Here is a 12,522-nt window from a genome sequence, read left to right as displayed (position 1 = left end):
GCATCCTCTGCTCTGGCAGGGGTCTCCTGCACATTCTTGCAGAATTTTGTTCGTTTGTTTGTAATAAACAGTTCAAACTTAGCAGGGAAAAAGTGGAAAAATTTACTGCACTGTAAATTACTGCGTCACCCCTTACAACTTTTTTTTTTTTTTTTGAATTGAAAAAAATATATAGCTATACATCTGCTGTCCTTTTGGAAAGCTGCCTTACAGCAAAACACAGCAAACACTCCTTCAGATGTTCTCATCGTTCTCTTTAGCCTTCATCTTCATAATTTCATCTCAGTTTTGCTTCAGTATTTCTTTCCTCTGAGGGCTAGGAACAAGCCATGACCTGGCAAGAAGCAACCCAGCATCCTTTTAGGTGGAGGTTGATGCAAAATAATAATGTGGCTCATTAGGAATCTTTTCTATTTGTTCCTGGTAGTAAACAGACAAATCAATTTCTGTAGGCTTGATTTCTGATATGCACATAAAACCAAAGGAGATGGCTCAAATACTTGCTCTCTGCATTCCAGTATGGCTCATGTAATCTTGTATACATTAACTGTGAGTGATTAGTTGTCCGTGCTTGCATTGGGTCAAATCCTAAATTGCAAAGAACTTGTTTTGTTCAAACAGCATTTGAAACATTTAATTTCAGCTGTGTTGATTTATTCGTTGCTTTCCTAGCATCCTTGTGTTCGGTCATGTTCATGTCTTCTAAATTACAGTTTGAATTCTCTTTTCTAAAGACCAGCTGCAGAGCATTTTGCTATCCTAAAAAGCTGCAGAGCATTTTGCTATCCTTCCCATTCAGCAGGGAATACAATCAGCTACCCTGTGACTCAGCTCCCATTGCTTTAGGAACCACCTTGTGTGGTTTATTTAAGAGACACACACTTTTTAGTAATGTTTGCTCCTAATAGTATCAATTTCAAAGTATATTAAAATACAGTAAGATGCCACATACTTAAGATGAAAAAAAAAAAACCCAAAAAACCAAAACACTGTATTGACAAGTCTTTAAAATTGTTCCTTTCTAAGAGTTTTCACCCTTCCAACAAAACAGCACTTCAATTTATAGAAAAAAAGGTCCAAATGTAAGTACTCTTACTTAGGATCCATTAAAGCTTATGAACAAAGAAGGCATTGCCAAAGTACAAGTTAAGTCTGGTGAAGATCATCTCCTGTGCTCCCTCTGCAGTTCATGGAGAAGGACCCAAGGGAACGGCCTGGGGCTGCATCAGGGGAAGGTCGGGTTGGAGATCAGGAAAAGGTTCTTCACCAGAGGGTGGTCAGGCCCTGGAACAGAGCCCAGTGGTCACAACACTGCCCAACAGGGGTCTGGGCAACGCTCTTCAGGCATATGGTCTGATTTGTGGGTGGTCCTGGGTAAAGCCAGAAGCTGGATGTGATGATCTTCGTGGGTCCCTTCCAACTCAGGGTATTCTATGATTCTATGACAAGGACAGACTCTTCAGAGGATGTTTTGGCACTTGCTGGTGTCTGAAATCCCACACATTTCTCTGCTTTGACTACAGAGTCTCCTTTCTCCCAGATTTTCCTGTCTGAGAGCATTTGATTGAGGCCAAAGTGAATCTCACATTTTGCCAAATGCAGAGTGTGTACTCCCAGAGCCTTCAATCTTTAAGTTAGCCAGAGCATCCCAGAACCTTCCTCCCTTTAAGTTGTACCAGGGGAAGTTCAGGTTGCATATCATGAAAAATTTCTTATCGGAAGGAGTGGTGAGGCAGGGGCACGGGCTGCCCAGTCCCTGGAGTCACTGTCCCTGGAGGGATTCAAGAAATGTGGAGATGTGGCACTGAGGGACACAGTTAATGGGCATGGTAGGGACGTGCTGATGGTTGGACTGGATGATCTTAGTGTTTTTTTCCAACCTTAATCATTCTATGATTTGATTTCCACATCACACTTGGTGAGGAAAGGCCGGCCACCATCAGCTGGGACAGGAAACAGAAGAACAAGCTTCCAATTGGGCATGTGGGTGTGAAAAAGCACAGCTGTTTGCTCTCCAAGGACTGATGTGTACTTTCTGGCATGACACAGGTGGGCACAGTTGTGCAATGTTGGGAGGACGGTGTGCAGGAGCCACAGCGCAGTTCCTGGGGTCCATGAGGAGAGCTCTGCACCACAGCCTTCTGGTTAATGAAGCAAAAACTTTATTAACTGAGCCAACACCAGCCTAATGGGAAATCTGTCTCCACATATGCTGCATAATTTCTACATTATTGAACCAACCAGGAATTGTTTAATCAACAAAGACAGCAGGAAACCTTCAGAAAGTAAATGAGCGAGGAGCTGCAAGCTTGTTTGTGGATTAATTTTGTACATGCTCAAGTCTCTCAGGTTTCCTTTCCACCTCTTGTTGGGCAACATCTTCAATTTCTCTAGGAGGAATTTCTATGGCTGCCTGGTGCACAAATATGTGACACAATATGTGTCTATGTCCACAGGTTTTGCCTTCATGCTTCCTCAGTGCCCAGTGGCATTAGAGGGGCTGTTGCTTGGTCAGTGTGGATCTCAGTAATAACATCCACATCACTGGGATGCATATTGTCTGTTCAGAAGGACTGAAGGTTTCTTTCTTCACTGGAATAGTTTCCTGACCTGCTGTGGCTGTTTAATAGGAAAGGTTGAAGACACAAGAGATTTTGGCACTCTTCCATGAGAAGAAAACTGTATTTGAAACTCCAATGTACATTTATTAATCCATCTCTATGCTTAAGTCAAAATATGGACAATAGATACGCATTTTGAAATACTTCCTCTAACTCTCTGGATTTGTTCCCATTTCGGCCCTTTATCTGGCAGTTCTCATCTTGTGTATTCTTTTAAAATAGTTTTAAAACAGTTTATGAGACCTCCACAATATGTCATATATTATTTTTTTTATTCCAAATAACACTCAAAAGCAAAGTTGGAGGCTTTTTATTAGCATTTAATTTTATTTCATTTTTAGTATATTTCTGTTCAGAGGAAGGATTTGTAAGGTTAAAAAAGTTGTAATTGATACACTTAATTGGCACGTTGGCAGTAGGCAAGACCTTTGAATAAATTGTGTTGAGTAATGTTGACAGACAGCTTGCAAATACCACACAGTTACTAAAAGGAGCTTAAAAAAATTAAAACTACAATGGATTCTTCATCAGACAAGGTCGGCCTAAACACTTATGTAAACAGCTCTTTCAGTCTAAGATATTTTATCTAAGAAATGATTTTAAGACTGTTTCACAAATCTTTTTGGTGAAAACAAACAAAAACAAGCTACAGATTAAACACAGAGCCTGATTTTTCAACGGACAAATCTTCCCTGGCATTCAGAGGAATTCCTTCCTGGCTGTACTTTCAGGATAGTTTCTTCTGAAAATGTTAATTGCACTTTAATTCCTAAGAAATCATTCCATTTCTTATTTTATTATAGATATGATGTTTGTCTTAAAATAAACTTATCTGTTTTCTTTTTCCTCTGAACTGGATACCAGATCTTTAGCTAAGAAATAAAGCTTGAAATCCATTTTTAGTAACTTGCTGCCAAAAGCAGATATTGCTGATTGCACAAACCCAGATACGAATGAGCAATAAGGCATTAAACTCCTAGATACACTAAAGCTAGATGAATTGATTTTTCCAACAGAAAACCAAACAGTTTGCAGGATATGTGTCATTGGTAAACAAAACAAAACAAGAAACAACCACAAAAGCAATGCAGAACATCAAAAACCTATGAAGAACTCACAGAATAAATTGTTAAACAATTGTGTCTGTTCCAAAGTAAAAACAATTTGCCAGAATATGAACAGCAACAAGTAAAAGGCTGCCTTGTATTATAGCAGAGCTGGAACAACGCCCACTGTAGGGGAACACACACACTTCTGTGATACAGAAGTGTCTTGCTTGATTTTGTCCTTTAAAAAAATATTGTTTAGTGATCTGAAGCTGGTTGTGGTACTTCCATGCCAGCCCTGCTGCCCCACCTCTGCTCCCAGCAGCTCTTACTCATAGTTCCCATCACCATAAGCAGCTTCCAAAAGCACAGAGTGAAAACAGCTGCCTGATTTCTCATTGCCCACAGAGCAGTGCCATTTCAGCTTAAGGGGGAGAGGCAGTGGCATTTACTGCATTTTATTTCATTTTTGAGAGGCTCCTGGTGGAAGCAGAGGGATCCTTGGCAGTCACTGGTACCTGATTTTCTAGACAGGTCTTGAGGCACCCACAGTCACGTTCCTGTTCATGTGGACGAGACTGGGTGCGTGCTTACAGATCACACAAAGAAAAGCATTTTCTCTTTTGCACAATTTAAATTAAAGCTCCAAGAGAATGCTGCATAGGGAGGAGTAGCAGGTGGTTGCATGCTGCTGCTTTGCTTGCTTCTCTCTAGAGTGCTGAGACCTGGGAGGACTCTTCCTTAGCGCTAGCTTGCCTGATGGCCACTGACATACCAAATATCTTACCTGTAACCCTCCTTAGGTGGGATCTGCAGTGGTGAGATTTCTCAGTTGTTTTACCCAGTTCGTTTTTTGAGTCTGTTAGAACAAACCTGCCTTGAAAAGTCAGGCCTTTACCCCAGCCTGGACAAAACAGACAATGCAGACAGCTCTGTGTGTTAAAGTCTGTCTCCTATACGCAGTGACCAACCAGTGATCTGGACCTGTGACTACAGGCTCTTGAGTCTGTAAGAAAAAAACTAATATACCATGCATATGTGTGTATACAGAGAAGCACACTGTGATATGGCTGAAAAACATTCATGTTAATTTTTACCTTCTTTTTGTTTTATTGTTTGACATCTTATGTCTAGCTTTGCAATTTGGATTTGCAATTAATTGTCTAGCTTTGCAATTAAACAATTTGTTTACTTTTTGTTGGGTCTATTATTCCTGCCAACGCTTGTTATAACATTGAGTTCCTGAGATACTGCAGCATTCCCTGTCATAATTGTTACTAACACAAAGTAAATATTTGTTACACATTTATCTTCTGCATTACAATTAAGCAAAACATTTACAAATCAAGGTGTAATCACTGCTTATGATAGAATGAGGATGAGGATTTTTCCTTCTTGTTTATACTGTTTGTTGAAGAGGTCTGAGAGTCTCAATACACATTCATAGATCAACATGTAACTTTTAAAGCCTGCATCAGCAGCCTTATATTTCCAGTTTAAAGCTATTATCAACAAAAGCAGACAAATCAGACATCTACCCTGGACCTGGTGGAACCATCTGCCAGGAACTAGCAACAAGCAGCTCACAGTAATGGGGGCACAAGCCACGTGAGATTTTGTTTTTGATGCAGGTACCTTGACTTGCATGGACTGTGCAAATGGTTTCCCTTTTTGGACCCCTGTCTTTGCCAGGGAAAGAGAACTGCTGTGTTAGTGGCCGGATGAGATGATGGCCATTCTTCCACCGGGAGATGATACTGTTGGATTGTTCCAGCCAGTGGCCACTATTAAATCCTATGCATCCCAGAGGTCACAGTGCAGGGTCAGACTCCACAAAAAAATAAATAGCATTATTCCCTAGAACAAGAGTATTTCTGTAGGGAGGTCAAACATGATAACAATTCTGTAAACCCAACTGATTACACTAGAATGATATAATTTTTTTTTTTTTGCATTAGATATTGGGTTAATTTAGTTCAGCTGTAGTAAAAAAAAGTATTTTTGATTCAGCTCTTATGTAAACAGGACAGACAAAAAAACCCTACATAACATTTACAGCAAACCAGCAATAATGGACACTTTTAAAAAGGACTTTTCCCACTTTGCTTCCACAATTCTTTTGCTCCTTTAATGCTTTCCCTTTTCACGCACTTCCAGTACCCTTGAATGCCTTGCTGTTGTGGTACCTGTTAATAAAATTAGAGCATGTTTAACATTTACACAAAAAAGACTCTTAATTGCAGACTGTGTTATAAATATAATATGTAGAGAGATGCTGCTGCTCCCACAGTTCACATATATATCACCAATGATGGCAGCACTCCTCCCAGATTCATAAGCAGTAAGGAGTCTTCAATTTAAAATATAATTTCTTTCCATTCACTATCTCTACTTGTGTTTCTACAAACATTAATAAGATAGTTGTAAGAATAATCTGTGGTATTCAAAAACAAGTATGTTAATGGGAAGGACAGATGCCATCAGCTTCTCACCCTCAAACCTCGATGAATTCGCTTCTTCAGGACACCGAGGAACTCGCTGTGGCTGAGGCAGTCATCTCCATCGAGATCAAAAATCTTGAAGATGGTATCCAGAATATTATCTGAGAACTCCTGTCCTGTCGCCACCTTCACTGCTCTCTTGAACTCAGCTAGTGAAGACAGAATACGACATCATTACATTACTGAACACTGAAAGGCATTGCAAAGCACACAAATTGCAGCCTTCTGTAGATCTTACAATGTCCTCTGGATATCCTAGCTAGAGTATTTTGTGGTGTAAAGAATTTGGAGTTTTGCCTCAAGTAAAATAAGAAAATGTATGGGATTGTCATAAAACAGAAGATAGCAAGAGGGAAATGGTTGCAGATTATCACTGCAAGCACATTCTGCCACATGAATGGGATGCATTTTTGAAGGCATCACAGATGTCTGAGTTTCAAGGAGGAAGTGAAGGTTACTATATCAGAGTAGCACTGTAGATTATTACAGCAAGTTATCCCCACTAAGTGATAAATACAGCAATGTTGTGCTTCTGATTTCATAGCAAATGATGTATATAACTAATTATATAAATATGCTTAGTTCTGAAGCTTACTAGAAAAAAGAGCACTCCATCTCTCATCTTTGCATCTTTCAATAATTTCTCTGTAAATGCAGTTGATTCTTCTACATTTCATTTAAATATAATTAAGTAGAAAATCCTCCTGAAAAAGGATATACCACAACTTAAAAAGGTCCCAACATACATTATATACACTCCTAACTTTGTCTTCAAAAAGATGTGAACTGTTTCAGCTCCTTATGTTAAGTATAAATCAAGACATGGCACTGCACCTCTGTGAGTAGAACACAAAGAAAAGGAGAAGGGTCTTGTCATGACACACTGTTCAGTTTCAAGTGAGCCAACCAATTATGCATCTAAACATTAATGTCTCTCTAAACGTTAATGTCTCAACAACCCTTCTCAGGAACTTTTGTTACTGTTTTCAGATAACTCAGGAGATCTGTTTTTCAAGTATCACAAGTATGTAACAACGTCAGAATCACAACAAAAGACACTTGTATTTCCACAAAAATGTTGCCGCATTGCTCTTAAATGTCTGTTATACGTGAAAGGCACAACTCCCTCAGTTCTGTGGTTTGAAAAACACTTTACTTGTTTTTCATAGGCATGATTGTGTAGCACTGCACAAAATTCTGTAAGAAAAGTGCATCTCTTCTTTTTTAGAAATACAGATGTGAAGCTGTGGAGCACTCACCTCGCTTCACGGGACGATTGGCTACGGTGAACATCTGCATGGCAATAGAAAAGTCTTCTAGGTTGTTTGTAAACTTGCAGAAAGTCTTGAATTCCTCCAAACTGATATTCTAGAGTATCAAAGAATTAGATGATATATACTGGACAGTACTTTCAAAAGCAAAGTAAATCTGTTTTGTTAAATCCAATGGACTTAACATTTGGATGTGAACGCTTGTGGTCAATACTTATATTTCTCAGTTAATAAATTGTCATGGTTCTTATTTGCATAAAACTCAAGAGCTGCCATAATTGATTTGGAAACTGGTTTTATTTTTAGATACTTGCATTCACATGAAAACCTGAATGCAGAAACAAGGAAGCAAAACAAAGCACACTCCAGGTACCAACCTCTCCTGCTTCAAATCTGTCTTTCACGTTTTGCCAGTAAATTTCATTATTTTCCTCATCAGTGAAATACAGTAGCCATTCTGCAAAGTCCTCCTTCCTCATGACATTCAATCCCTTGGAAAACTGTATGAATTCCATTTCTTGCACTTCTGTTTGCAAATTTTCCATGAACCTGTGAGAACAAATAGTGAATATGCATTAGACAGCACCAGCTGGCCGCAGATACAGCCTGGGAGCTGACTTGTTCCCAGGGCTGCATTTCAGCAGGGACGCCAGCAGGGCGCTCCCTAAGCCCACGCTAAGACAGCATGCAGAGATCGTCCATAGTTTTCACGTGAGAAAGAAATGTTTGAAAAGGTGCAGATAATGAGTTAAAATGATGGATGAGGCAGTGTTGTAATGAATGAGTGGAAAAGGACACGGCAGCTAAAGGCCCGACGTGTTATTTATGAAATTTCATATTAATAGGAGAGGAATTTAAGGTTGGAAAGCACCTCCAAAGAAGAGGCCCCAACTATTACAAAGGTGAAAGAAAAGAGGAACCTTGAAATCATCGCTACATGAAAGGACAACTAAAAGCCTCAAAGACTGCAAAGCCTCAGATGGCAGAAGAGAAGCTTGGCAAATTTGTTCTTTAATACTGAGAGAGTGGGTTCGCTGGGACTACAGATGGCATGCAGACGGTTTGGAAGAGCACAGAAAATGATGTTGCAGGTATTTCAGGAGAGAGCTGTCTGAAAAAGGATGCTGTGAACATCAGCGGTTTTAGAAGGCACTCATTCTTTAGGGAGAAAAACTAAAGCAGCACAAGAATCAAGTACTAATGTGCGGGTACAGAATCACAGAACCGTTTGAGTTGGAAGCGACTCTTAGAGGCCATCTGATACAACTCCCTGTCATGAGCAGGGACACCTGCAGCTCCATCAGATGTTCACAGCCCTGTCCAGCCTGATCTTGAGTGTCTCCAGGGTTGAGGCATCCACCACCTCTCTGGGCAACCCGTGCCAGCACCTCACCACCCTTCACTCCACTGCCCTCCAGAAGCTGGAACCACGAGCAGAGCAGTAGCTTTGAATTTCCCCATTTTGGCCCGCATAGCCATTTATCATTTTCTGGGGTGGAGGGACTGATATGAACTTCAAGATAGAGAAAACCAGTGGTGTATGAGCCATTTAGAGATGGGCTGTGTACAATTTTTTTCCCCCTGTGAATATAGAGGTTAAAAACACAACCAGACTTGCCAGAATCTTTTCATTACATCAAAAGAACCCTGCTTAATTGAGTTGCAAAATTTACTGACAGGAGGGAATGAAATACTTCTATATTGGGACAAAGCAATTAGTTGGAGAAGACAGCTAAGGGTCTAGGCAGCAAAGAGCAGCAGAGACTCATTTGCTTGTCAGTGTTTGCATGGCCTCACTGGATTTGAATTATTTTCCCTGAAATTAAAGCATTTTAGCCTGCACAGCTATCTTTAGTTCTTTAATGAGATCACTCGGACAATTAGTAGCTTGAAGCTCTGTGAAGTCTATAAGGGGTTAGCTGAAGGCTGCTGCTGCAGCATAAGCTCTCTCTTGTATTTTCTTCTCTAATAATTAGAGCTGCACATGCAAATAAAGGGCCAACAAATGCTTCACTGCTCAGGACACACAAGTGACAGAAAGCCTGACACTGAGAGGAAATCTAAGATTCAGGCTGGAGTTCTATCACTGTAATACTGAGTACGTGTGTGCTATGCTCCCACATTTTATACACTGTGGTCCAGTGAAGGTAGTTTCAAGGCCCCTGCACAGCAGAGGTGCCCCCCCCCCCCCCCCCATGGACAGCATTACAGCAGGCAGGTTTTCTTGGCTGGGGTACTCAGAGCACCATTGCCTTAACAGCCTTTCAAAAGCTGGCTGCATTGTTTTGAAGGCTGTGGTCCTCAGACCTCTTTTTTTTAAACACCCGTGTCTGCCTGTGCTGAGCAGTTGGGCAGAACAGGCCTTGCAGACCAAAGCCATGCAGGCAACCTAACAGAGCTTTGCTGCGTTTTGGGAGTGCCCAGCAGAAGTGAGAGTGGAGTATCTGGGATGTGTGGCTCATGTATGGCTGGAAGACAGCAGAGGTCATGCAGAGCAGTAACCACATCTTTGATTGCAGTTGATGGAATGCCTGGTCTGGGGAAGGAGAAGCTGCTGAAAATAAGGTTGCTTTCAGAAATACGTTTAAGCCATGGACGTAGGAAAACAAGACAGGGTGTAATTTGGTGTTTTATTTTCTTGGCTTTTACTCTGTGGAAGTAAAATACATCTTGTGATAGGTGTAAGGTCTGTCCTCGATAGGATAAGCTCTTCATTTTGGAGAGCTGCCTCTCTGTCATTAGCTGGTCAGTAGCCAGGTGATGACAAATGACATGTTCCTCCATCATGTCTAAATATTGCATTTGCAGGTTTCACTTAAGCACAAATGTCTCAGTGATCCACCCAGGGCTGTACCCTGACAGGGCAGCACTGGGTGACCAAGCATTTCTATATGCTGAGGAAGGAGCCAGTGATCTGCGTAGCCACATACATCAGCCATCTGAATGGTGCAAGGGAACCAAAGAGGAAAGGGAAGCATTTGGCTCTAGCATTTCTGACATATGCTTGATTCTGCTTCCGTCTCATAGGGAATGAGGCACTGAATCTTTCCATGGTTTCTGCTGCCTTTTCTCAAGCCTGGAATCTTGTCCTCTCCAGTTGCTTCCAGGCAATGTCACTGCACATCGATGGTTACACAACAGCCACGCATCGTACTTAGAGTGGGGAGGAGAGCAGGAATTACTTCTTTAGGTATGAAAAAAAATTAATGGATCCTTCATTTCAACACGTAGGCTTGCTCCTGGCAAGCTAGAGTGGGAAGATTTCCTGCCATACCAAATTCAGCAGCTGAAATATGTAATGTAAAATTTATATCTGATAGATTCCCATATTACAAAAATTAAAATACCATGAATCATCACATCAGCATTCTAGGTCACTGTTATTCCCAGATGTGAGAGTTAAAAATCCTAATGAGTTTTTTTAAAAGAAAGTTATTAGAAGTTATTAAAAATAGCTTTCTGGTTAGGAAGTAAAACCTGATAGTTTTATGCCGTAACACCACTAGGGATACTTGATTCTTTATCTTCTGGATCACAGTGTGACAATTTTCAGTTAGAAATTCCTTCACAATTTCTTCATATATTAGGAAAAACAAGCATACTAATGGAATTCCTGCTCTCCTAAAGTCAATGGCAAAAGACAAAATTCAGCTGTGGGAATGGGATTCGCATATTAGATGTGTTCTACAATTCAAGAATAACTGCACTGGAAATGCTCTTGCACTGCAGCTTAAGGATAAAAGCAACTCCTCAGTTTCCAAATAACAAAAAGAAAAGATCAATCACAAATTTGTAAGATGGAGAAAAGGCTGGGAGCAGACATACTTTCTTTAAGACAGCCTGTTTTATGTTACAACAGCATCCAGAAGCCTTATCAGAAGTTAGCCCACATTTTGTAACATGCTTTACAAACCTACAGCAAGAGGGAGTCTCTTAGGGCTTTTTGGCAACTCAGCTTTAATAGAAGTGAAAAGTGCGGAACCTCAGGAATGCAGCTATTCTTTCTCCAACCTGAGATGTTGCAATGAAGTGCTAGCTTCCTTATGGCACATGAAGTAGAGAATGAAACACAAAAGGAAAGTTTAGGGAATGTTTTCCTTCCTATACTTTTTGATCTGAATTCAAAGTCTGTACAGAGCTTCAGTACTCTAATACAGAACCGACCAGTGCTTGTGGTACACAGGTTTGTAGGAAGGAAACCTGACAATTAAGACAGAGGTGAATACATCACTCCAGCATTTCTGCTCTGCTTTGGCTTCTCTTCAGACACTGCAGTCCTGCTGGAGACTCGATAATCATCTCTGCAGCAAATGACTGCTACTAAGAGCTGCAAGGCTGCCTTTTGGCAAATATGACTTTCCAGAAGAGAATATGGAAAACCTAATAAGGACTTGACCACTAACCTTCACAGATCACTTACATACATGCTTGCAAACTCAGCAAGTGCTAAAGCAGTTAATCAATCTCAGTGTTGTCAGAATTACAGGCAAAACTCCCATTGATTTAGTGTCCTCAGTGTTTCCAAACCAAACATAATCAAACTAATCACGTTCATCTATAAGCACTTTGTGGAAACAAATCAAGCTATTTGTCTGATAAGTATACAGGAAAGGAAGAAATGGGGATTCTTCTCAGCCTCACTACTAAATATTTGGGAAATGCTCAGATTCACTTATGATAGGAATATAGAACCAGAAGCCAGATTTTGTTCTTATCCCTTTTCTTTTCTCAGTCTGATCCTGCTTGTATGTCATCTCTAAGTGAATTTGGGGTCTATAGACAGATAGAAGCATAGGTATAGGGACACAGAAAAAGGCAATCATAACTGCACTTCCAAATCTCTAGATGAAAATCACTGCAAATGTGCAAACTGTCACCGCAGCAAAAACATCACTGGTTGATGATGCTACTTGAGATCCTGCCTGTGTGCCTTGGCATGAACACAGAAAGAGCACCAAACGAACTTCAGTTCCATCAGTGTGGTTTAGTGTATATATTTTGGTTTCTTAAATGAATGTACCAAGGAGTTTGAAAATACCAAAAGAAAGAGAAACAGGGCAAGTAAATGAAAGGCAGTGTTTTG

The 12,522-nt window shown here is 40.5% G+C and overlaps 1 protein-coding gene across 6 annotated transcripts in view; it reads right to left on the bottom strand.

The window, feature by feature from the left end:
- Positions 1 to 4,959: 4,959 nt before the first annotated feature.
- Positions 4,960 to 12,522, bottom strand: part of MICU2 (mitochondrial calcium uptake 2) — a 130,646-nt gene continuing 123,083 nt past the window's right edge. For all 6 annotated transcript variants that reach the window (XM_048934299.1, XM_048934305.1, XM_048934304.1 and 3 more), the window contains 4 exons: positions 7,817 to 7,988; positions 7,428 to 7,536; positions 6,160 to 6,317; positions 4,960 to 5,853 (listed from right to left, as the gene is read on the bottom strand). In XM_048934299.1, the coding sequence (XP_048790256.1) occupies positions 5,749 to 5,853; positions 6,160 to 6,317; positions 7,428 to 7,536; positions 7,817 to 7,988 (544 nt within the window). In that variant the 3' untranslated portion in view covers positions 4,960 to 5,748. The remainder of the gene's footprint in view (positions 5,854 to 6,159; positions 6,318 to 7,427; positions 7,537 to 7,816; positions 7,989 to 12,522) is intronic.

The sequence above is a fragment of the Lagopus muta genome, chromosome 1 (assembly GCF_023343835.1).
Source record: "Lagopus muta isolate bLagMut1 chromosome 1, bLagMut1 primary, whole genome shotgun sequence".
In the NCBI taxonomy this organism is placed as follows: domain Eukaryota; kingdom Metazoa; phylum Chordata; class Aves; order Galliformes; family Phasianidae; genus Lagopus; species Lagopus muta.
This window is presented reverse-complemented; position numbering and strand designations above follow the sequence as displayed.